Source organism: Equus asinus, chromosome 21 (assembly GCF_041296235.1).
Source record: "Equus asinus isolate D_3611 breed Donkey chromosome 21, EquAss-T2T_v2, whole genome shotgun sequence".
Taxonomy (NCBI): domain Eukaryota; kingdom Metazoa; phylum Chordata; class Mammalia; order Perissodactyla; family Equidae; genus Equus; species Equus asinus.
The window spans coordinates 23,303,753-23,326,963 of record NC_091810.1 but is presented as its reverse complement, the minus strand read 5'-3'; the positions used below and the strand labels follow the sequence as shown (position 1 = coordinate 23,326,963).

Here is a 23,211-nt window from a genome sequence, read left to right as displayed (position 1 = left end):
TTGCAAAAATGCAACTATTGGCAGATCTAGATATAATGAGATCCAGATACAAAGCATAATAGGCAAATCATGACTGGCACACTGTAGTCATTCAAATCTGGTGAATGAATTTAAATTATGTTGATTTTGGTTTTTCAATCATAGTGAAATTTAAACATACCAAATTCTTAACTTTGAGACAAATACAACATTTTCCCAAGTTTAGTATCTCTGGACAGCATTTTATATCTTTGTCAAATTTATTCACTGAGTCATCTTAGAATTCCTAACCTACTCAAGTTATACCTTAAACATGAATTTCTCTCAGATTGTATATAATCTATCACATCACAGCAAAAGAAAGCATTTCAATGAAATTCCTCATTGCAATTCCTACAACCATTTTTGAACTCTCTGCTTATTTCAACAGAGAAAAACTTCTTGTCCAATTTATGTAAAATGGGTATTTTATCATTTCCATTTAAGTGGAGAAAAGGATAGAGCTATCCCTCCACCTTGTGGACCATTAGGATATTGCTGCTTCAGAGCCAAAATCATATTTTAAAAATGAGTAGAGAACATTGAACAGTGGCTGCTCATGCTTTTCCCATCCCCTCCAGCTCTTCTGTCCCTAATTCCACATCTTCAAATCTTAACCATTCCTCAAAACACTGTTTAAATGTCCCCATCACAGAGCCTTCTCTAACTGCAAATTAAAATTACACAACACAGCTAAATGAAAATGTCTCTCTGTTCTAAACTTCTATGCCACCTTATACGGTTCCTCTTTTTTTCTAGTTGGTCTTATCTCCCCTACTGGGCTACTAGTATTTTGAGCAGATGCAAACAATCACCATCAGTGGTATACTGAAGCTGGCTCATACCTGCTCTTACCGATAGTTTAACATTCAGAAATTTTGCAAGCCAATTGTTATACTGTTAGTAGCTTGAAATAGGCCATGGTAGGTATATTTACACAACAGAAATTGGGAAACACTACAAATCAAGACACTTTCAAAAAAAATTTACCAGCTTTAACTTCTCCACATCTCATTTTCTCTACAGGTAATATGCAGCGAGGAGGGGTGGTGATCACTCCTGCTTCACAGGGTTGTTCTCAGGATTAAGTAGAATAACTGATGTAAAAGGCTTTGTCTAGTGTCTGGCATATAGTATGTGCTCACCAATACTATAATTATTCCCCATACCCCAACACAGTGCCTTGCAAGTAGTAAATCCTCAATATACTCAATTGCTAAATGACAAATAAAATCAAGAATTTTAACGGGCAATTTTAAGCTATGTTAACAGTGATAGTAGTCCCAGGTTAACAATAGGACAAACCATTACCAGAGACATAAACTCTTTATTTATAAATAATCCAGATGTTTTCTTTCTTTCCCTCTTCCTGCTCTAAATCAATCTCTCTCTAGATAGATATGTGGGTGGGTAGGTAGGTAGATTTGTCTATAGCTATATCTATCTATATTTAGAGAGAGAGAGAGAGATCTATATAGAGAGATATCTATAGATATAGATTTGGATATAGATATAGATCTTTGTCTCCTTGTGCATTTCTCTCCCATCCTGATTCACTCTAAAGTGCCTTCCTTTCTCCTTCCTCTTTTCACTTTATTTCATAATGCAAAATAAATAATTTATGCCTCACTGTGTTCCAGAAAAGGTTTGCAGTGAATAATAGATAACTTGGTTTCATGTTTAGCGAATAAGCATTTTATGTTTCTCCAAGGGACAAAAACGAAGTAGCTTTTTACCACTTCTTTCACTGATCCCATGCTCCTGTTTGATTGGCCCTTGGCAGAAAATGGGTTCTTTATATTGACCTTTATGGAAAGACAAAATTAAGTTTCCTAGTACAAAGTTGAAAATTGAATTGCCATAAATTCCTGACATTTTCCAAAAAAGGAAGCAAGAAATGTCCTTGTCCTTTAAGGCTGATGTCACTCTCACATCTCTTCATCTGTCTCACCCCAATCCTAATACGGTATTTCTTTATATATAAGACTGCTCCAGTAACTGCCTATGATTAAGATCTGCCATAGCTTCATTTACTCACTAAAAAACAAAACCAAAAAATTGAAGCAACTAATGAGTTGCAAAGACAGACTTATGATTTATTCCAGATAGTTTGGAATAAAATTCCAATTGTTCAAATGTAAATTTAATCATCTAAAATAAAATTTTCCTTCCTTATCTATTAATTAGCACAAAGATTTTTTTAATGGAGAAAAAAATAAAGTATTGGATAGTAAAATCTCTAAGATGACTATTAGCCCTAGAATATACAAATTCTGTCCATGATCATTTCTGGTTTAAAAATACTAGGCTGAAACAAATAGCATGTCCACAAGGCAGTGGTTAAATGTAAGGCACTTTGTGTAGTGGAATATCTACTTCAGTGTTGGTCTACACAGTGTCCTTATCCAAGAACACAGGGATGACACAGTGTGTGACAAGAAGGGGCTTCCTCCAAGAAGTGGAAATAAGGTGGTGAGTCAGAAATTAAAATCCCAACTAAACTGAAGGCATTTATAAGATGAGGCAACATACTGTATTTGATTCACTTCCTGGTCACTTCCAGAGGACACTGTCAAATATGATTCTTTTTCCCACCAGCTGTCACCACCAAGTTGACTATACTTTGTATTTTCCCTTCGTGTTTGAAAGCCAGACCGAGAGCAGAGGGCTGGACTCAGTGCCAGAGCAAAGGGAAGATGAAACTGGTTGTTTCATGTGAAGAGGCACCGCCAGACTTCATTAAGGCAAAAGTCCCAGCAGCAAATACCTACAAAATCTAGGGTCTGGAAAGCATCGTCGGAACTTATTTAATTTACCAAGTGAAAACAAAACAATCCACTTTGGGGAAAACTTTATTTAATTTACTAAGAGGTGAAGAGAAGACTCACATATTTCATCTCCAGTGAGAAGTGGTTTCCCATGTCATCAACCCTGTAATTTCCAGGCTCTGTAAAAAAGAAAATTATATTCATTTTCTTCTAAGCTGAACTCACAGGTGAATTTCAGAACATGAAATTTAATCTTCCAGAGTTGAAATTTTACTAAAGCAAATAGGTTTTAAAATATTTGACTAAAAAAAATACTGCAAATTAAAATTACAAGGGAACAGCTAAATGAAAGGTGAGACTTTCCTACTGAAGAGATTAAAGCTAGAATCAGGATTACAGAATCAAATCAGAGCTGCAAGATGTGACCAGTCATTCACTAACCACACAGTGTAATTATAACACAAGACTGAAAGTGGAAGAGTTAGAATTAGAATGACACCGAAAAAACTCTCCTACCATTGCAAAGAAAGTTTGATCTCCCGTAAAAATAACCTTTTGGCCTTCCATTCTGAAGCTGAAAAATTCTAGAGTTCAAAAAACCACCTATTTTGCCTCTCATGAGTGGCACAGGAATAAAGTAATTTGTTGCCTCCATTTACTTATTAAAAATGCCTGAAAAATAAAGAGAGTAGAACTAAAAATCACTTCTACAACCATTCATAAATTGGTGTTTTCCCCTGCATTTTTACTACTACTGAGAGAGACACACACACTCATATATGCAATAGGTTTCTGTTATTCAGTCCCCTCTCTCAGGTAGCTCAAAATTAGTAAAATGATAGGAATAACAGTTGACTGTCACAAGGCAGGGACCTCAGTAGCCTAACAGACTGCTCTCAGGAGTCAGGCTCCAGGATTGATACCCAGCAGTGAGATCAAGATTTCTTTTGAGGCAGACTAATTATGCTGATTGTCTTTTCAAAGCCCAATGGCGCCGCCCTTAAGAAAAACATCTCCCAAGTTATATAATGTTTCGCTACGTAAACTACCGTACTTTCAAATAAGAAGAAAAACTGCATATATTTTTTAATTTCATGATTTCTAATCCTTTACTTTCTCTACAGCAGCCAGAAGAAGGCAGTCTCTGAATATGGCTAGAGCTTGGGGACACAAACGGTGAGAAATTTTGTCTTCAGAGAAGCAGAGTTTCAGACCTGGGCCCAAATCCCACTCTACCACGTATACATGTGCGATTCGTGAAACAACTGACTTAATTCATCTGAACGTCAGTTCCTAGATGGGTGCAATAGAGATAATATCGCCTACTTGTTGGAGCTGTTATGAAGATTAAATAAGAAATGTATGTAGTGTTTAGTAAAGAGTCTAGAAATGTGCTGTCCAATACAGTAGCCACTAGCTATATGTGACTAGTTAAATTAATTAAAATTAAATAAAATTTAAAACTCAGTTCTTTACTCACACTAGCCATATTTCAAGTAATCAATAGTCACATGTGGCTGGTGGCTACTGTATTGAACAGCATAGGTACAGAATATTTTCATCATCACAGAAATTTTTGGACATTCCTAGAGAATATAGTAAGTGCTTAATAAATGTTCATTTGATCTGTCTGGCATTTTTTTCCTCCTCTTCATCAATTTCCCTAAGTTTTCAGGCTGCCCAAGGTATCTCATTCTCAAGAAGGAAAGCAATATGATAAAATATACAGGGGCCGGCCCCGTGGCCGAGTGGTTAAGTTTGCGAGCTCTGCTTCAGTGGCCCAGGGTTTCGCTGGTTCGGATCCCAGGCACACACATGGCACTGCTCACCAAGCCATGCTGAGGTGGTGTCCCATATGCCACAACTAGAAGGACCCACAACTAAAATATACAACTATGAACTGGGGGGATTTGGGGAGAAAAAGCAGACCAAAAAAAAGAAGATTGGCAACAGTTGTTAGCTCAGGTGCCAATCTTTAAAAAAAAAAAAAAATGCATGTGTTTATCACTTCTTCACTCCTAGGAACATTGGAGTTCTGAAAGAGCACTGCGCTCTTCGACATCAGTCTTTGCAGCATATTTTCAAATGCCATGTCTGACCAGGCAAGGGAAACAAAAGAAAAAAAAAACAAATGGGACTGCATCAAACTAAAAAGCTTCTGCACAGCAAAGGAAACCAACAAAACGAAAAGACAACCTAACAATTGGAAGAAGATATTTGCAAACCATATATCTGATAAGGGGTTAATATCCAAAATATACAAAGAACTCATACATCTCAACAACAAAAAAACTAACAACCCAATTAAAAAATGGGCAACAGATCTGAACAGAGATTTTTCCAAAGAAGATATAAAGATGGACAACAGGTACATGAAAAGATGTTCAATGTCACTAACTATTAGGGAAATGCAAATCAAAACTACAACGAGATATCACCTCACGCCTGTCAGAATGGCTACAATTAACAAGAAAAGAAATAACAAGTGTTGGAGAAGATGTGGAGAGAAGGGAACTCTCATACACTGCTGGTGGGAATGCAAACTGGTGCAGCTGCTATGGAAAACAGTATGGAAATTCCTTAAAAAATGAAGACTAGAACTGGCATATGATCCAGCTATTCCACTGCTGGGTATTTAGCCAAAGCACATGAATACACAAATGTGTAAAGATATATGCACTCCTATGTTTATTGCAGCATTATTCACAATAGCCAAGACTTAAAAACAACCTAAGTGCCCATCAAGGGACAAATGGATAAAGAAGATGTGGTATATACACAATGGAATACTACTCAGCCATAAGAAAAAGATGAAGAGGCCACCCCAGTGGCACAGCGGTTAAGTTTGCACGTTCTGCTTCAGTGCCCCGAGGTTCACTGGTTTGGATCCCAGGTGTGGACTTATGCACCACTTATCAAGCCATGCTATGGCAGGGGTCCCACATATAAAATAGAGGAAGATGGGCATGGATGTTAGCTCAGGGCCAGTCTTCCTCAGCAAAAAGAGAAGGATTAGTGGCAGCTGTTAGCTCAGGACTAATCTTTGTCAAAAAAAAAAAAAAAAAACAGACAAAATCTTTCCATTTGCAACAAAATGGATGGATCTTGAGGGTATTATGCTGAGCAAAATAAGTCAGAGGGAGAAAGTCAAATACCATATGATCTCACTCATAAACAGAAGATAAAAACAACAACAACAACAAACAAACACACAGATAGAGATTAGATTGGTGGTTCCAAGTGGGGAAGGGGCAAGGGAAACAGGGGTGACTGGGCACATGTGTATGGTGATAGATGGTAATTAGTCTTTGGGTGGTGAACAAGGTGTAATCTACAAAGAAATTGAAATATAGTGATGTACGCCTGAAATTTATATTATAAATCAATGTTACCTCAATAAAAAAAAATAAAATAAAAGAGTACTGCAGAGAGAAAGCAATGCTTACCACAAAGGCGACAAGTTCTAATGATAGGGATTTCAGGCATTGCAGTTGGACATTGGGGAGGGTCTTTTTGGACTATGAGTGTGGAGAGAGAAAAAGGGTCTCCACAGAACTCCTCAACTCATACCTAACGATCCACCTACTCACAGCAGGGACATTGACTTTAACACATTAATACTTACTGAGATAATGAAAAAGAAAAGGGCCTTCTCTTTTGAGGAAGTCTCACACCAAATTTTTCCTGGTTGAAATATCTAAAAATAAATATAAGTCGTCAACATTCTTCCAAAGATACTTTAAGCAAGTTAGTCTTGGGCACTGGAGCAGAATTCTTTGCATTAGTCTTTTTGTTTCTTTGGTTTCATTTCCTTGCCCCCTCCAAATGTCGGAATTGGAGCTGGGAAGGTAACAGTGAAAATGCTGATTGGGGTCTAGAAAGTTGCAGGAATATAGAATCATAAGAAGCTGAAGTTTAATGTGATCCCCCAAGAAGAATTCTGGTCTCGGATGATACCTGGGGGTATCTGGTGAAATTATCCTGTAGACCCTTGTAGATCTAAGCTTAAATGTTCTAGGTAGATTTCTCTGTAACAGGACATTTATGACTAAACCTCAAAGGATACATGTCTTTGCTTTCAAAACTACAAGCAGAAGAGGTTGGCCCACATGCCTTTTTATAGACAAGAAGGAAGATCTAGTACTTTCTAAAAATCATGACATTCTGCTCATAAGTGGTATCCTTCTAGGTAATATGCAAAGTTTCCTTCCCAAGTCAAAATGAAAACGTGTGAACACAGCTCCTTGAAAGGCTGTGCCTTTCAAAATCAAGTTACACACAGAGCAAGTCTGTTCTTACAGCCTTGGTAATAGTATTTGAATACACCTGGTAATAAATTTGATATGACTTTGATGAGTGAAATTAATTCCTTGCTAGTGACATTTCAGGTTAAATAAATACATAATTCTCTTCTTTCAGCTCTTCACCTATTACCAAACGATCCCTATTTGACTGCATACCATTATGAATTATTACTCTATAATTATCAATCCTGGTTATTTACTTTACAATTAAAGTATTACACTAACAATATTCAGATTGTGATTATATCATGATGTGTTTTGTTGTCATATCAACAGGGGAAATTATAGATTTCATTAAACTACAATGCAATGAGAAAAACATAGGATAAGACGCAAGTTTTTTATTCTGCTGAAAACATATTACTAGCAGTCTAAACACAAAAAACATAAACTACCGTCTTTTGGAAAGCATAAATAGCACAGGATCATAATTTTGTAAAACACAGCTCTCAAGTTATTTTAATCAATTGGCATATTTTTTCTTGTTGCAAAATAATCCACATGCCACACACTTTGACATAAAATTTCAGCTACTAAAAAGACATTTTTTCCATCCAATTTACTTTCTATTTTGCTAGCTTTTTAGCTAGCAAATCGGCGCATTTTATGTGCAATATAACTATTAACTTTACTACTGTATTATTATCCCTTCCACTAGATAGAAATTTCATATTTTTTACTACTTTTTTTTTTAAGATTGGCACCTGAGCTAACAACTGTTGCTGATCTTCTTTTTTGTTTTCTGCTTTTTCTCCCCAAATCCCCCCAATACATAGTTGCATATCTTAGTTGCAGATCCTTCTAGTTGGGGCATGTGGGACGCCACCTCAACGTGGCCTGATGAGCGGTGCCTTGTCCACGCCCAGGATCCAAACCAGCAAAACCCTGGGCCGCAGAAGCGGAGTGTGCGAACTTAAACCACTCGGCCACGGGGCTGGCTCCTTTTTTACTACTTTTTCTTGTACATTTCTATTCATATTATTTTGGGGAGGCATTCTTTAGTGAAGACATATCAGAAAGGCAAAGTGTGAAAAAAAAACATAGCTTACAAACCTTTAAAATGAACAAAAACTCATAGACATCGACTAACTTCTGTACAGGGCATAGTAGCTGATTATCCAGCCCACACTTTCTAATAATAACAATGGTAATAATGCCATCATAAGGTGAATGGTACCTTCACTGGTTAAAATTCTTTGACTAAAGTAACAGAAACCACACTGACTTAACCTAAACCCAAAGGAAGAATTTGTTGTAAGAATACAAATATGTCATGTGAATCAAAAAGGGTTGGGAACCAGAAATGGATAGGTTCAGGAACTAAGAAGTCCTTTCTCCTTGTCACTTGTCTGCTTTATTTTTCTCTTGGAAGACTTACTTTTCTCTCCTTTCCAGCAATATACTGAAGAAAGCTACCTCTCAGCTCCCAAGTTGTAAATATAGTTTTAGCAGTTTTCTGGTCTCAACTACTCATCAAGAGAATCTGATTGGCCTAGCTTGAATCAGGTGTGCATCCAGAGGTCAGAAGCATGGGCCAAGGCTTAGGGGTTGTGTAATATAAACATGACTGCCAGTGAGCCCAGCCCACAGGATGGCCTGTGTGAGGGCTGGCATCTTCTCAGAAGGGAAACAGTTAACAAGTTGAGCAAAAACTGCCAAAAGCATCAACTACTATGCTTTGTTCTCTTCAAAATGATTTAATTTACATAATCTTATTTGATGAGAGGATTCAGTGCTTATGCTAGGCCTACTTAATATCAAGCCATGATAGTTATTATTGGAAAGCTAAGATGCTGTCATTAACACCAATAAATACATAACTTCTGCTGATTTTAGACCTTTCATCACTGGCTAGAAAGTATATCCCAGATTAAGCTCAGATAATGTTAGTGAGACTTTGATGAAGGAAGGGATTCTGAAAAAATCATGCAGAACTTCATTAAAACTGGGGAAAACACATAAGAAAAACATCTCAATTAAAGGCCATTTTTGTTTAAAAAAAAAAAAAAGGGAAGCTCATATACTCACACCCCAGAATTTAGCCAAAGATAATTGAACCTATAGAATGCTAGAGATTTACTATACTGCATTATTTTCTTTTTCATTAATATTTCTTTATTACTGCTCAGATTAGTTTCTCTTCCACCAGTGAAAAAGTCAAAAGAAATGTGAATAATCAATGTAATATTCAGGTCCAAGGCTTATTTATAGAAGTCAACTTGGGCAACTCATTAATGTTCAGGGATACCTTTTTTTCACCATGTAGCTATAATGGTTTTCAGAACAAATTTTGAAGACCTAGGCTCCTGGTCAGCGAAGAGCAAGTATCTAGAGAAAATAAGATAGGCTTATGAGACCTGGAAAAGATGGAAAACTGACTGTTTGGCACTCCAAAGATTGGTTATATCAGCCTGCAAACATCCTCTCATTATTTTAATCTCACACTATATAAAATATTTTTGGATCTTTCACCAGCAAGATAAAAACAATTAAACTGAAGGGCTGACATGAACTGAATATTTTATTCTGGAAGCACCATCACTGACAGCTTCAGAAAAAAAAAAAACAGAATGGATCTTTCAAAACATTTTTCCAAAGGGCAAACAATATTACCAAGAAAGAGTCAAAAATAAAAACAGCATAATAATCCACAAATATAAAAGTGTGGTTCTCCTCATTGCTCTTATAATTCTTTCAAAACATTCTTATGGGGTCGGCCCTGTGGTAGAGTAGTCAAATTCGTGCACTCCACTTTGGTGGCCTAGGGTTTCGCCGGTTCAATCCTGGGCGCAGACCTAACACCACTCATCAAGCCATGCTGAGGTGACATCCCACATAGCAGAGCCAGAAGGACCTACAACTAGAAGACAACTATGTACTGGGGGGCTTTGGGAGAAGAAGGAAGAAAAAAAAAGAAGATCGCCAACAGATGTTAGCTCAGGTGCCAATCTTTAAAAAAAAGAGCCATTCTTACAGTTCTTATTAATTTCTGGATGTTTATATTTATTTATTTACTGGTTTGGAAGCTGTCCTCAGGCACCATGTCTTCTTCATGGGTACATTCCCCAAACTGGTAAACATAGTACTGTGCATGTAATCACTGTTCAAAAACTTTTCTTAAAATGAAAGCACAGCACGTTCTTTGGATATTTGCAAAATTTCTTCATTGTTTACAATTCCTGAAAAATCAAAGGAACGTGATCTCCAGCCAATCTGAAATTACTCTTTCCTATACACACCTTTCTCTTTATTCCTCTGCTCCTGCTGTTTCTTCTGCCTGAAACATCCTTTCCTAAATCCTATCCATTCTTCAAGGCCTATGGCAAATAGCCCATTCTCCGTGAAGCTTTCTAATCTCCCCGGCTAGAAGTCATCTTTCCCTCAGTTGAAGTTCCATAGCACTCTACCTGAACCTTCCTCACATCCCTTAATTACACTATAGCCAATTGTACTACATAAGTGACTATCTCGTTTTTTAAGTAAGAGCAAGTACACAGCTATGTCTGATAAAATATTGACCAGGTGACTACCGTAAAGCCTCTGGCTCCCATGGAGTGTAAGGCTCCTAATTCAGGATGCTCTCATACCCTATCAATGGGGATCTCTTCTCCTTGCACTTGAGCCATCCTCTGGGAAGACAAAGAATGCTCTGAAGCAACATTGTGACCCGCTGTGTGACAGCTGCTGTCACTATTTCCACAGAAGAACATCTGCAGCCTCCCTCCTGAGGCTGTGGCTCCTATCCTATGACCTTCAAAGTGAACCTAATGCCAAGTGTGGCCTATGAGAGTCCTACAATCTGAACGTTTAGTCGAATCTAAAATGTCCCTTCATGAGTCATTTCAATAAGCTTTCAAGAAGCTTATTACAGAAATTAAATGAACTAGTGCTTGTAAAGTTCTTAAATGGTTCTGGCACATAATAACAATTCAATGAATGTTAGCAATTGTGGCCCATGGTCAGAAAATGGCCAAGTAGAATCATGAATGTAAGCATGTCTGATTCCAGATCCTATGCCCCATTACTCTTTGGTACTTTCCTACAGAGTCAACTTCCCACCTTCCCATCTAAATGGGCTCTCAAAAACGTGTTTTTATATTAAACGTGTACTTCAGTGCAAAATTAAGTGACTGTATTACCTCTTCATGAATACACATTATAAGCCTGATCTCAGTGTCTATACCCTATTTGCTATGGACCAAATGTTTGTCTCCCCCTAAAGTTCGTATGTTGAAGGCCTAATGTGATGGTATTCATAAGTGGGGCCTTTGGGAGGTAATCAGGTCATGAGTGTGGAGCCCCCATGGTGGGATTAGCATCCTTATAAGAGGAGGAGAGCTAGCCCTTTCTCTGTTTCCCCCAAGTAAGGATACAAGGACAGCCATCTGCAAGCCAGGAAGAAGGCCTTCAGCAAGACCCCAACTATACCGGCATGCAGATCTCTGACTTCTAGCCTCCAGAACTGTGAGAAACAAATGTTTGTTCTTTAAGCCACCGAGCCTATGGTATTCTGTCATAGCAGCTGGAACTAAGACACTATTAATGCCCAGTACGACTTATTATAATTATCTGAGGAAATGATGATGAACTATTGGTATAAAGAGTTTCTCCCCTCTTGGAAAACTTAAGTGAAACACTCTGGAAAGACTTGGAGGGGCCAGCACCATGACCAAGTGGTTAAGTTTGCGCGCTTCGCTTCAGCAGCCCAAAGTTTCACCAGTTCAGATCCTGGGCGCGGACATGGCACTGCTCATCAGGCCACACTGAGGCGGCGTCCCACATGCCACAACTAGAAGGACCTGCAACTAAGATATACAACTATGTACCTGGGGGATTTGGGAAGATAAAGCAGAAAAGAGGAAAAAAAAAAAAAGATTGGCAACAGTTGTTAGCTCAGGTGCCAATCTTTAAAAAAAAAAAAGACTTGGAAGAAAGTCGAGTCACTAAAAAATGCTGCCATTGAAGTGGATGTAAGAAAAGTATAAAAGACTAGGTGAAAAAAACAGATCATGAACTCAGATTGCTTCACTATCTTCTAGTTCCTGCCCCACTTTGAAGACACCCAAAGTAGAACTCAGAGCAAGCATGACATGGAATTCTAATCAGTAGATCCATATACAGAAAAAGACTTGGCCCTATACTAAAGACTTACAAATAAATGTACCAAGATTATTTAAGCTAAAACAAAATGTTCCTTTCTCTCTCTGTCTCTGTTTCTTCCCATGTATACATAATTTTTATGACTTCAATAGTATACTATGAGTATACTAAAGAGCTGCAGGGACAAGGAGAAATGGCTTATATAGTAAAATGGAAGCACAAAGAAAAGGGTAACCAAGGCTATAGGAAACAGGGTTAGGAAAGATATAGAGAAGGGAACACGAGCTGAGCGGACAGACAGTATGAGGAAAAGGCACTGGAGACACCAGAACAATGCAAACAAAGGCACAGAGGCCCAAGTAGTACGGCTTGTTGAGAAAAATCTGAACAGAACAAGAGGTTCAAAACAGAGGCCAAATAAATAGGTAGGGTCTGGCTCTTCAACGGCCTTATAAGCCAGGATTTTGAAGGTGGACTTTGAGAGAAACATAGAGCAAACAGAGGATTTTAAGCAGTGCAGTATAACAACTGGATGTACATCCTCAAAAGATCACTGTAGAAGCAGCGGTAAGGGTGATCTGCTGGTTTGGAGTACGTCAGACTTGAAAAAAGTTGTTTCAAGAGTCCAAGCAAGAAAAGAGAGCCTGAGACTAAGTGAGAAGAAATGAAAATGAAAAACATGATGAAAGCAGAAGCAACAAGATTTGGCCAGGAAGTTCTTAGCTATGGAGATCTAAGGGCCTCGAGGAAGGAATACAGGGAAACGCTTTGGTTTGTTGCTTTGGTTTGTTGCTTTGGTAACTCTGGAGATCACGAACAAATTATTCTCCCAGTTTATTTTAAAAGAGAAAAGGATGATTTGCAGAAGAATAAGTCAACTCAGGTGATTTTGAGCTTGAGGTGCATATAAGACAGAAAGTAGAAATGTCCAATAATTGGTTGGATATCCAAACCGGAACTGAGAGGATATGCAAACCGGATATCCATAACTTCTGGGCTGGAGAGGGATGACCTAATATAGTAGTATTTTATATTAGTATTTGAAGCCACGGGAGTAGACGCTGTGACTGAGGAAGCCCGGAGAAGGTGAGAAAAGGACCCGGGGCAGAAATCTGAGTGACACCCACCCACATAAGGATACTGAGGAGGACAGTCTGCAAGAGGAAAGCGCACCCAGGACAGGGGCCCGCAGAAGCTGTGAGGACTCAGGGTTTCAAGTAGAAGCAGCAGGACCATCGGGTCAGAGCGCTCTGGCAAGGCTGAAAATATCCCCCTGGACTCAGCAATTTCGAGGTTATCAGATTGCTTTGCCGAGCAGGGTTTGTTTTTTTAGGGAAGGGGAAGCCGATGGGCACAGATACCTGATCAGGGAGCAGGCGTATCCAACACGCATTCCTTGCGGCGCCCTACAAACCCTGTAAGGTTACTGGGCCGCCTGAGCGCGAACCCTATCACACGTCAGGCAACCTTCAGGCAGGTTTCTGGTCTTTAGAACCCGGTGTGCATTTCCCCCCGCAGCTTAGAGCGCGCCCCTCCCCCACTCCGGCGACCGTCTAAGCCCTCGGACACGTGGACAAATGCCCCGGCCTCCAAAGCCCTCCCTGAGGCTCACAGGAAAATTTAAAGTACTTCATTATGTGTTCCCAAAGCTTTGTCCGTACCTTACAAGGTTTTGCATTATTTGTTGTGCTTCTGGCTCAAAACAAAGAGCGAGCCAGACCAAAAAGTTAAGGAAACGTGAGGGTCAACGAAGGAGACGCCCTCACAAGCCACTCGTCAAAGCAGAGAAAACTACGATTCCCATAAGGCAGCGGGGCCGCGGGATCCAAGACTCCCAGCATCCTCTGCGAGGCTCAAGCTCGCCTAGGTGGTAGGTGTGTCGTAACGCGGCGAAATGTCCGCTAAAGCCGTGGAGCAGTGGCCTTGCGGGATGGCAGCGCATGAGGAGAAGGCTGAGGCCCCGGAAGATGTCGCGCGCGGCTTGGAGAACTTGCCCGTGAGCGCGTGGCCCCCGGGGGCGTGGCCAGAGCCCTTCCAGGTAGGGGGCGGGGCTCAGCCGGCGCGAGACCTGCGCGCAGCCCCGGGGGGCGGGGCCGGCACCGTTCTGTACGGGGCGGGGCTAGGCGGTCACGAGCGCTGCGCGCGCAGCCTCAGGGCTCAGGTTGGCGCCCTTCCAGGTAGGGGGAGAGGCTAGGTGACCCCGGGGTTCTGGGTGTACAGCTATCCCTGGCGTGCGTATGTCTGTGGATGACTCTCATACTGCAGGTTGTCTCCAGAATTCTCCATCTTTTCACTTGCCTTGTCGCACAGCTATTTGCGCGCGCCGGTAACTTAAATGCACAGGTTTCGATCCTTTTCTATTCATCTTCTGTAATGACGTTAGCAAGAGTGTTTCTCTTTTCTGCGCATGGACTGGCAGTTCCCTCTAGGGCAAAACCAGAGGTGTTCTGAGGTCCCTTGGAAAGCGGCCTGAGAACCTGTCTTTTTGTTCTGGTTCTGACCACGGAACTCATTCAGGGATTGGGGCAAATCAGTTCGCCTTGCGGTCTTAGGTATCTTCTATGTAACATAAGGCATGGGGCCTATTAAGGCATCCTAGCTCTTGGAGTCAGACTTAGTTGAGGTCTTCCTCAGGCTGTGAGTGAGCTCTTGGGCAATATAAACTAGCCTCAGCTAAGCCTTGAAGTTCTCCCCAGTACGATTAAAATAATAGTACCTGTCTCCGGATTGCTTTGAGAATTACAAGTAAAATACAGTTGTTGTTTTGCTGAAAGAACTCAAATGTTCATTACTGTTATTACCTCAAAGCCCTGTCTGCTTTCTCACCCCTCTGACCTGCGTGTTGCCTAAGGAATAAGGAATGACCAAAAAAAAACAAGGATCTTAGAGTGGAAAAAGCCCTGGACCTGGAGGTGGGAGAGCGAGGTTCAGGGCTTAGCCATCTTAGCTATGTCTCAGAGCCTGAGTTTCTTCCTCTACAAAATGAAAATAGTTAAAAATGTATAGCCCATTTCACATCCTTTATCAATATTGAATTGAACCCTAGGTGTCCTTCCTTCTTCCTAGGTTTATGGGGCTCAGATGAGACAATAGACTCAGTAGCAGTTCTCAAAGTGTAGAGCAGGATATTAACATCAGAAATGGTTGTTTTTGCTCAAACTGCCTTAGGCAGTTTATGGTTAATAATACGGTTGGCTGGCACCAAATCAAACTCTGATCCCTAAAAGCTTATTCAAGACCAAACATTGCCGAATATCAAAAACACTGATATATGTTTTCTTTTTTTTTTTTAAAGATTTTATTTTTTATTTTTTTCCTTTTTCTCCCCAAAGCCCCCCAGTACATAGGTGTATATTCTTCATTGTGGGTCCTTCTAGTTGTGCCATGTGGGACGCTGCCTCACCGTGGTTTGATGAGCAGTGCCATGTCCGCACCCAGGATTCGAACCAACGAAACAGTTGGCCGCCTGCAGCGGAGCGCATGAACTTAACCAATCAGCCATGGGGCCAGCCCCTGATATATGTTTTCTTTATTCAATAATTGAGTGCCTGTAATGTTCTAGGCACCACGTTAAGCTCGGCATAGAAGATAAAATGGTGACAAGATACACCTCCTGCCCTTGAGTTTACAAGTGCCTATGGAAAGCACTTGGTTGCTATAAAAAGCCAGGGAAGCAAACTTTGTGATTGATCCTTACCTGGAGCTGATGGGCATAAGTGAAAATCAGGAGTGTAAGACTCAGTTTCACAGTGTTCTAGCTGCCTGGCTATATGCACACCTCTGGGTAGAGTTGGAGTTACAGAAAGAAGACAAGATCCCTTCCCCAAGGAGCTTATAGTCTTACCAAGAAGATAAAACATGCTTGAAACATTTAAAGGACAAGCCTAAAAGTGCCTTCAACTAGTTTGCTTCCATGTATTCATGGAGCACAGAACCAGTCTTATAAAAGGTCAAAATAACTTGCTTGCCCCAAACCCTGCCTTCACAGGCAAATCCGCAGGTAAGAATTTAGGCATTGTAAAACTCAAGGTAAAAATAACTTTGTGTCTAGTCTGCTTTAGGGTACTGGGTGAAAAGGCAAAAAGAACATTCAAATGTTCAGATTGGGAACAAGCATATCATAATGCCATCAGTGTTGAAGGCCAAGTAGAAAATAAACTGATTTTCTGGAGCGTAGAGTTGGATCTAACCATTTTTCAGGTCACTGAAATCAGCTTCAAACATCCTTTTTAAGATTTCAACTTGGCCTTGACGAGAATTATCTGGCTCACAGTCTCCTAATAGCTGCTTGGAGCAAAAACAAACTCATGGGGCTAGAGGCCAAGTACAGAGATTCTTGTAGCTGGTGTTTCAAAACAACCAAAAAAGGAATGAAGATTTTCACAGCACTTCCTTAAAATTCAGAATCAAGGCCTAGGTTTTAAGCCCAGAGTATTATGCAGTGTCATATTTTAGCTTCTGGGGCTTCGATACAGAATGTGCTTAAGAAAAGTCAGACTTCCAATCAGAAGTTATCAAGAGCTGCAGTCAGTCAATCAAAAGCTACTTCTTGAGTGCCTGCTCTGTACCTAGAACTATGGATAGGAACCCCACCCCTACCACCATGCCACACCCCAAACCTCATGATCATGTCTTTCCTGGAGACATATATTTGTTAGAAAGATAAGACCTATGCATTTTGTATAACTAGAAAGTCCTACAGTCTATGCCATTTAGATCCCAAAGTTCATGCTATTCATGTAAGTACAGGTCTGGTTGAGAGAAGGGAGAAATTGTGGATGAGAATAGCCAAGGAGGTATATTTGTTCTTCCACATGCTGTCTCCTGTTTCTATTTTGGCTTCTTGGGTAAGTTAAGTTTTATTAAAAAAAAATTGTCTCTTTTAAGTTTTCTGTCAAATTTTCCCTGTTTTATAGTTGCTAACCCAAAGTTTAGCAAGTCACTTCCCTAAGTCACAATGCTAATAAGAGCCTGTCTCTGTATGTGTCTCCTTTGGAACATTCCATGTTCTGCATCAAGAAGTTCTCTGCTGCTTGCCTAGTGTTGCGGGCCACAGTCAGTTTTCCTGTATGGCCTCCTGCACACTGCTCCAGTCTCACCTCCCATTTGGAGACCTCATTGCTCATTGGCCATTTATTATCTTTGATTAAATTTTCCAGCCATTTCCTGCCACCATTCTCAGCTTCCACTCTGGGTGTATCAGTCAAGACTTGTTTGTTTGCAAGACACATAAATATAACACAAACTAACCCAAGTGAAAAAGGGAAAGAATTGCCTCACATAACACCAAAGGCCAAGAGTGGTGACTATAGGCATGTCTGGATCCAAGAACTCTAATGGTGTCATCAGATTATTTCTTTCTACCACCTACACCCTTCCCTCCTCTCTGCTCCCCTTTCCTGTGTATGGCTACACACTCAGTAGGTCTTAAGGGTGTGGCAGAATTTGGGAGTGCCACATGAACACTACAGTTTAGCAACCCAAGTAGAAAGAGAATGCCTCTTCCCTAATTGCTTCAGCCAAAGTTCCAGAATTATATTTCATTGATCTGGCTTAGATCCCTGCTCACCCTGTACTCCCATCCAAACCACTGAGACGAGAGTGGGAAGGAAGAGTTGGGGTGCTATTATCAGAAGAAAAGGAATGGATGCTGGGTAGGTAAAAACATATGTCCTCTGTGGTCGCATCCCTCAAGCTTTGATCTCTCCTTGGCTTGGGGTAGGTACAGAAAACTTCAGGGTAACACCCTTTGGGGATCAGTTTGGTCCTGGGCTTTGTACCTGGAAGTAGGGTAGAGATTATAGAAAGAGTGTTACAAATGAGGAGCATTTACCCTCAGGTCAGCTGGCTCCCAATTTGTAACAAGCTTTCCATTAGCTTTCAGATACTCAAAATTTAACGGTTTGCATGGCATATCAATATTTGAATCATGTCAGTGACAGATCATACCTGAAAAGATGGATAATTACATAATCATATATTAAATTAGACCATGGTTTTTAAAAGATTATTCTTTAGGGGATGGCCCTGTGGCCGAGTGGTTAAGTTAGCGCACTCCACTTTGGTGGCCCAGGGTTTCACGGGTTCAGATCCTGGGAGCCGACATGGCACCGCTCATCAGGCCATGTTGAGGTGGTGTCCCACATAGCACAGCCAGAGGCTTCACAACTAGAATATACAACTGTGTACTGGGGGGCTTTGGGGAGAAGAAGAAGAAAAGGGAAAAGATAAGAAGATTGGCAACAGATGTTAGCTCAAGTGCCAATCTTTAAAAAAAAAATAAGATTATTCTTTAGTACAGCCATTTTTCTAAGTCAAGTAAAATATCTTTCTGGAATGGTATTTTGCTAACCTTTTATGGAGGAGAAAATGGAAACATGGACCTAAAATGATTTGTGATGATTATTGGTATCAGGGTCAATGATTACACCCATGAAAGGAAAAAACAAATGTCCTCTTTAAACAGAAAATTTTATCCAGAAGTTTCTGTTATCCTTTGGGAGGTACCTGCAGCTCATTTGGGATTAGCTACCATTTGTAATCTAAATCTCTAAAGGATCTTAGATTGTGCAACAAGTTTAAATTGCAGAATTTAAAAATACATATATATCACTACGTTCTCCAAAATCTTTTTTAATTATATAAGTAAAAATAAGCAAATAAAAGGATTTTTCCAAACCTATCCACGTGCAAATAAGTTCCACAAGGTAAGAAAACTGCAGTCAGTCACACTTGATTTTAAAAGGAGTTATCTGTGTCAAAAAACTCACTTTAAAGTTTAGTGATTTCTATAGTACATTAAAAATAGGTGCGCCTTTAAGACCAATCAATTTAAAAGAATTCTTCATGAAAAGTTTAACAAAAAGATAGTAAGATCTTCATTTTACAAGTACTTCTTAAAATGTCTCGATAACCATTTACATTTCAGCGATGACTTAAAAGCTGGAGATGGATTCTGTATGAGACAGCAGTCATTGAATTTGAGTGATAGAGCATCTTTTTCTAAGCCATTCTTTATCCCGTTAGGACATCTCTGCTAAGCTGAAGCTGTAAGAAATGACACAAACAGGAGAAGCTATTTCTGCTCTCCACCCCCAAATCACTTTTTAAGCAGTGTTGGCCTTTCCCCACAGGTACTCCCACTCATCATCCTCCTCATCTTTCACAAGAGGATGTCAATCCTTCCCTCAAGCTCAGCGTTTTTAAAGTATAGGGTTTTGCTCCTAACTGCAAAGCTCCACCAAGGCCTCCTCGGGGAGTTTAAGTACATGCTGTTCAATACCTTTCGCTGGCTTGGCCGGGAGACACAATATTAATGGAGGATTGACTGAAAGATATGAGGTTGGAACATTCCTCTAGGTACTCTATAATCTGTCCCTGAATTAAAGGCTGTGCGACTGGTCCCTCAGAACTGCTCTTACTGACTTGCTGTGGCAGCATGCCGACAGCCGTTACTGAGGCTCAGAAATGAATGAAATGAAAAACAGCCCATGAAACGGCTTCCTGGAAAAGAATGGTTTAGGATGCACACATTGGTGAAATTTGTCTCTAGTCTCTGTATTGAAAAAAGTCAGTGCTTCTGAACAGTGAGGTGGTACCTTATGGGCAGCGCAAACTATGCATCTGAGTGTCTTTCCCTGTTTGAAGTGGCTGCTCTCAGGCAGAGCCACATGTCCACTCTACTTAGACACATGTTAGTATGTCTAAGCTCACTTGACTAGCTTGCTGTCATCTTCCCCTTTGCCTTACTTTTCTTACCATTGTTCATTTATCTCACTTCTTTGTAAGCCTCACTAAATCTTTTATGGAACAAAGCAAGTAAGAATAAATGAATTAGATTCCATATAAGCAAGAATTATTCCACAAATAAGGAAACATGCTGGGCTCATGAGAGAGACTTTAATCTTCAGGGTTGAAAATAAGCTTCATTATGCCAGTAAGGAAATACCCAGAGGTCAGGCTCACATAGAGATTTTAGACCTAGGACTTCTTTTTCTGTAACATTTTATAAATGTAACATTTTGAAAATACAGGGATATTTAAAAGACTGAGAAACTTTTTCATATTATCCCTTTCTTTAATAAGAACAGGATTTCTTACACGTATACAATATAACTACAAGTTTAAATACCCATTAATATCTATGTAACAAATATAATTTTTGGAATTCTGTCTGCAATTTTTTGGCCAAATGCCTGTTTTTAACATTATGAAAACTCAAATAGAACTCTGAGGTAATAGTGTTTTTTTTAAAACATGAGAGAATATTTAAAAATTTAAATAATCTTCATGTAAAAAATTCTTTAAAAAAATCAATGAAAGACTCTCTTACAAAGGCCATTTTTCATTGATTTATCATTTATGACTTTCTTATTCCCGAAAAGAATCTGAGGGAACTCACAATAAAACTACATATATGTGTTTGTATTATCAGATAAATGTAAAAGAGATCAAAGGCCAAGGAGAGAACACTTAACTGCATTCAGAAACTAAATCCAGCACTGATTTTCCTCACATCCAAAGCTAAGACAAAAACAAAATGGTTATGTAGGTTTCAATTTTTAAGGGAAAAAAATACATATTTTTCCCATTGTAATCCTTATATCTAAAATGAAACCACAGAATTTTAAATCTTAAAAATTAATTTTATTCTTTAAATTGGAAAGAGATGTTGTCAGACAATATTTTAATATAGAATGTTTTGTCATTTTGTTTTGTTCTTTTTATGTGTTAGAATTAGGAAGTGTCTCAGCCAAAAGCTGCTTGAAATATATATGGAATCTGTGACGTGTCCTGCTGACTTAGAGTACTTCTATTTTTTGCAGTATACTCCTGATCACGTGGCAGGACCCGGAGCAGACACTGATCCCACTCAAATAACCTTTCCTGGATGCAGTTGTCTCCAAACTCCCTGCCTCCCTGGGACCTGCTCCTGTCTCCGTAACAAGGAGAACTACGATGCTAATTTACGCCTCAGGGCCATAGGATCGGAAACAGAGCGTGCTGAGCCGGTTTTTGAATGCAACGTCCTGTGCCAGTGCAGTGACCAGTGCAAGAACAGGGTGGTCCAGCGGGGTCTGCAGTTCCACCTCCAGGTGTTCAAGACGGAGAAAAAGGGCTGGGGACTTCGCACCTTGGAATTTATACCAAAAGGGCGGTTTGTCTGTGAATATGCTGGCGAGGTTTTAGGATTCGCTGAAGTACAGAGAAGAATTCAGTTACAAACAATACACGATTCGAATTACATTATAGCTGTCAGAGAACATGTTTATAATGGGCAGGTAATAGAAACATTTGTTGATCCTGCCCACATAGGAAATATTGGCAGGTTCCTTAACCATTCTTGTGAGCCAAACCTGTTGATGATTCCTGTCCGAATTGACTCAATGGTACCAAAATTGGCACTTTTTGCAGCCAAAGACATTATGCCAGAAGAAGAGCTTTCTTATGACTATTCAGGAAGATTTCTTAATCTAATGGACAGCAAAAACAAAGAAAGACTAGGTAATGGGAAACCAAGAAAACCTTGTTATTGTGGTGCCAAATCGTGTGCTGCTTTCCTGCCTTACGACAGTTCACTGTACTGTCCCTCAGAAAAGCCAAACGTCAGTTAGGAAGGAACAGCATAGAAGAAACATGTCCGGCCTCGCTCAGTGGCTGAGAACGAGAAGGAACCGAGCATGCTTGGCCCAGCCCCTGCGGCTTCCCCTCTTACCAGAGACTTCTCCTGGAGGTACAGTTCTGCTCTGTGGTATGCAGCTGGCCCCTCACTCTAGGGGAGTCCCGTGATTGTCCAGCTCTGTCTCTGCCTGGCTGTGTAACTCAGGAATGTGGCAAAGATTACAAGTTGTCCAGCAGTACCTCCTCTCCCCTTCTGTAATGGAATTCCTAGTTTTTAACTGGGTACATGACCAGCCAGCTAAAAACTGGGCACTGTTCATGGTTAGATGTGGCTAAGGGATTATGTTCTAGCTAATGGGATATAAGCAAAAATGGTGTGTCCTTAAATGGAGATGTCCCTGTCTTATCCTCCTCTTTCTTCCTGTTGGCTGGAATGTATACATGATGGCTGGAGCTCGAGCATCCATCCTAGACCCCAAGATGACTTTGGAAAAAGAAGCCACACATAGCAAATCAACAAAATTGAAAGGAGTCTGAGCGCTATATACTGCGGAACACTCTCTCAGTGCTGATCTGACACCTCTGGACTTTAGCTGAGAAATAGTCTCTCCCTCATTTATGCCACTGTTATTTTGAGGTTTCTAGCATTAGCATTGAACCTAATCATAATGATCCAAGGAAACCTTGTGGCTGCATAGCTAAGCCCTGCTTTCCAGTCAATTTTATCAGTAATAAAACTGATAGTTTGATTTCTGTCTGTCTGACTCCTGCATCTCATTTCTCATTTGTTTCTAAACACAAATCAAGGAAAAGGGCATGACTATCACCTGTGAAAATCCTAATAATTACCACCAATAGTGAAAAATAGAACCATGAGAATGACTTCCATGTATATAACCAAGAGTCATAAAAGGAAACAAATTGTGAAATTTTCACTACACACTTGGCTATACTCTGAAGCTTGTGAATTTATGCTTCAAAACCTCAAACAGCCTCACTTACTCATGTATTAGTAACATAAAAATAACCCTGTCAACACCACAGAAGGGGGTGGGAGTTTTATAATGCCATTTAAACTTCTGGATAGGTAAACATCTCTATCTTCCTTAAAGTAAGGATGTTGCAAACACAAAGTTACTATGGAGGTTTATTAGACTTTTTGAAAGCTAAAATAATTATTTGGGCCCTATATTTATCTTTTAGTACATTTAGACCCTACGACCTGGAGACCCTGCACTTTAAAACTTATATCATAGGGACCCATATTATATATAACACTCCTGTATGATATCATAAGTAGGATAGTTGTACACTTTGAATGGAATGTATGGTATGTAAATTAGATCTCAGTAAAACTGTTAATAAGTATGCTAGGTTTTGCATTTTCATATAACATTATC

At 39.9% G+C, this 23,211-nt stretch overlaps 1 protein-coding gene across 1 annotated transcript; it reads left to right on the top strand.

The window, feature by feature from the left end:
* The first annotated feature begins 14,007 nt into the window (after nucleotides 1-14,007).
* Nucleotides 14,008-22,568, top strand: LOC106848471 (histone-lysine N-methyltransferase SETMAR). Its single transcript, XM_044754933.2, has 2 exons — nucleotides 14,008-14,228; nucleotides 21,016-22,568. The coding sequence occupies exons 1-2, from the start codon at nucleotides 14,085-14,087 to the stop codon at nucleotides 21,802-21,804; spliced, it is 933 nt and encodes a 310-aa protein (XP_044610868.1). The 5' UTR covers nucleotides 14,008-14,084; the 3' UTR covers nucleotides 21,805-22,568.
* The last annotated feature ends 643 nt before the right edge of the window (nucleotides 22,569-23,211 follow it).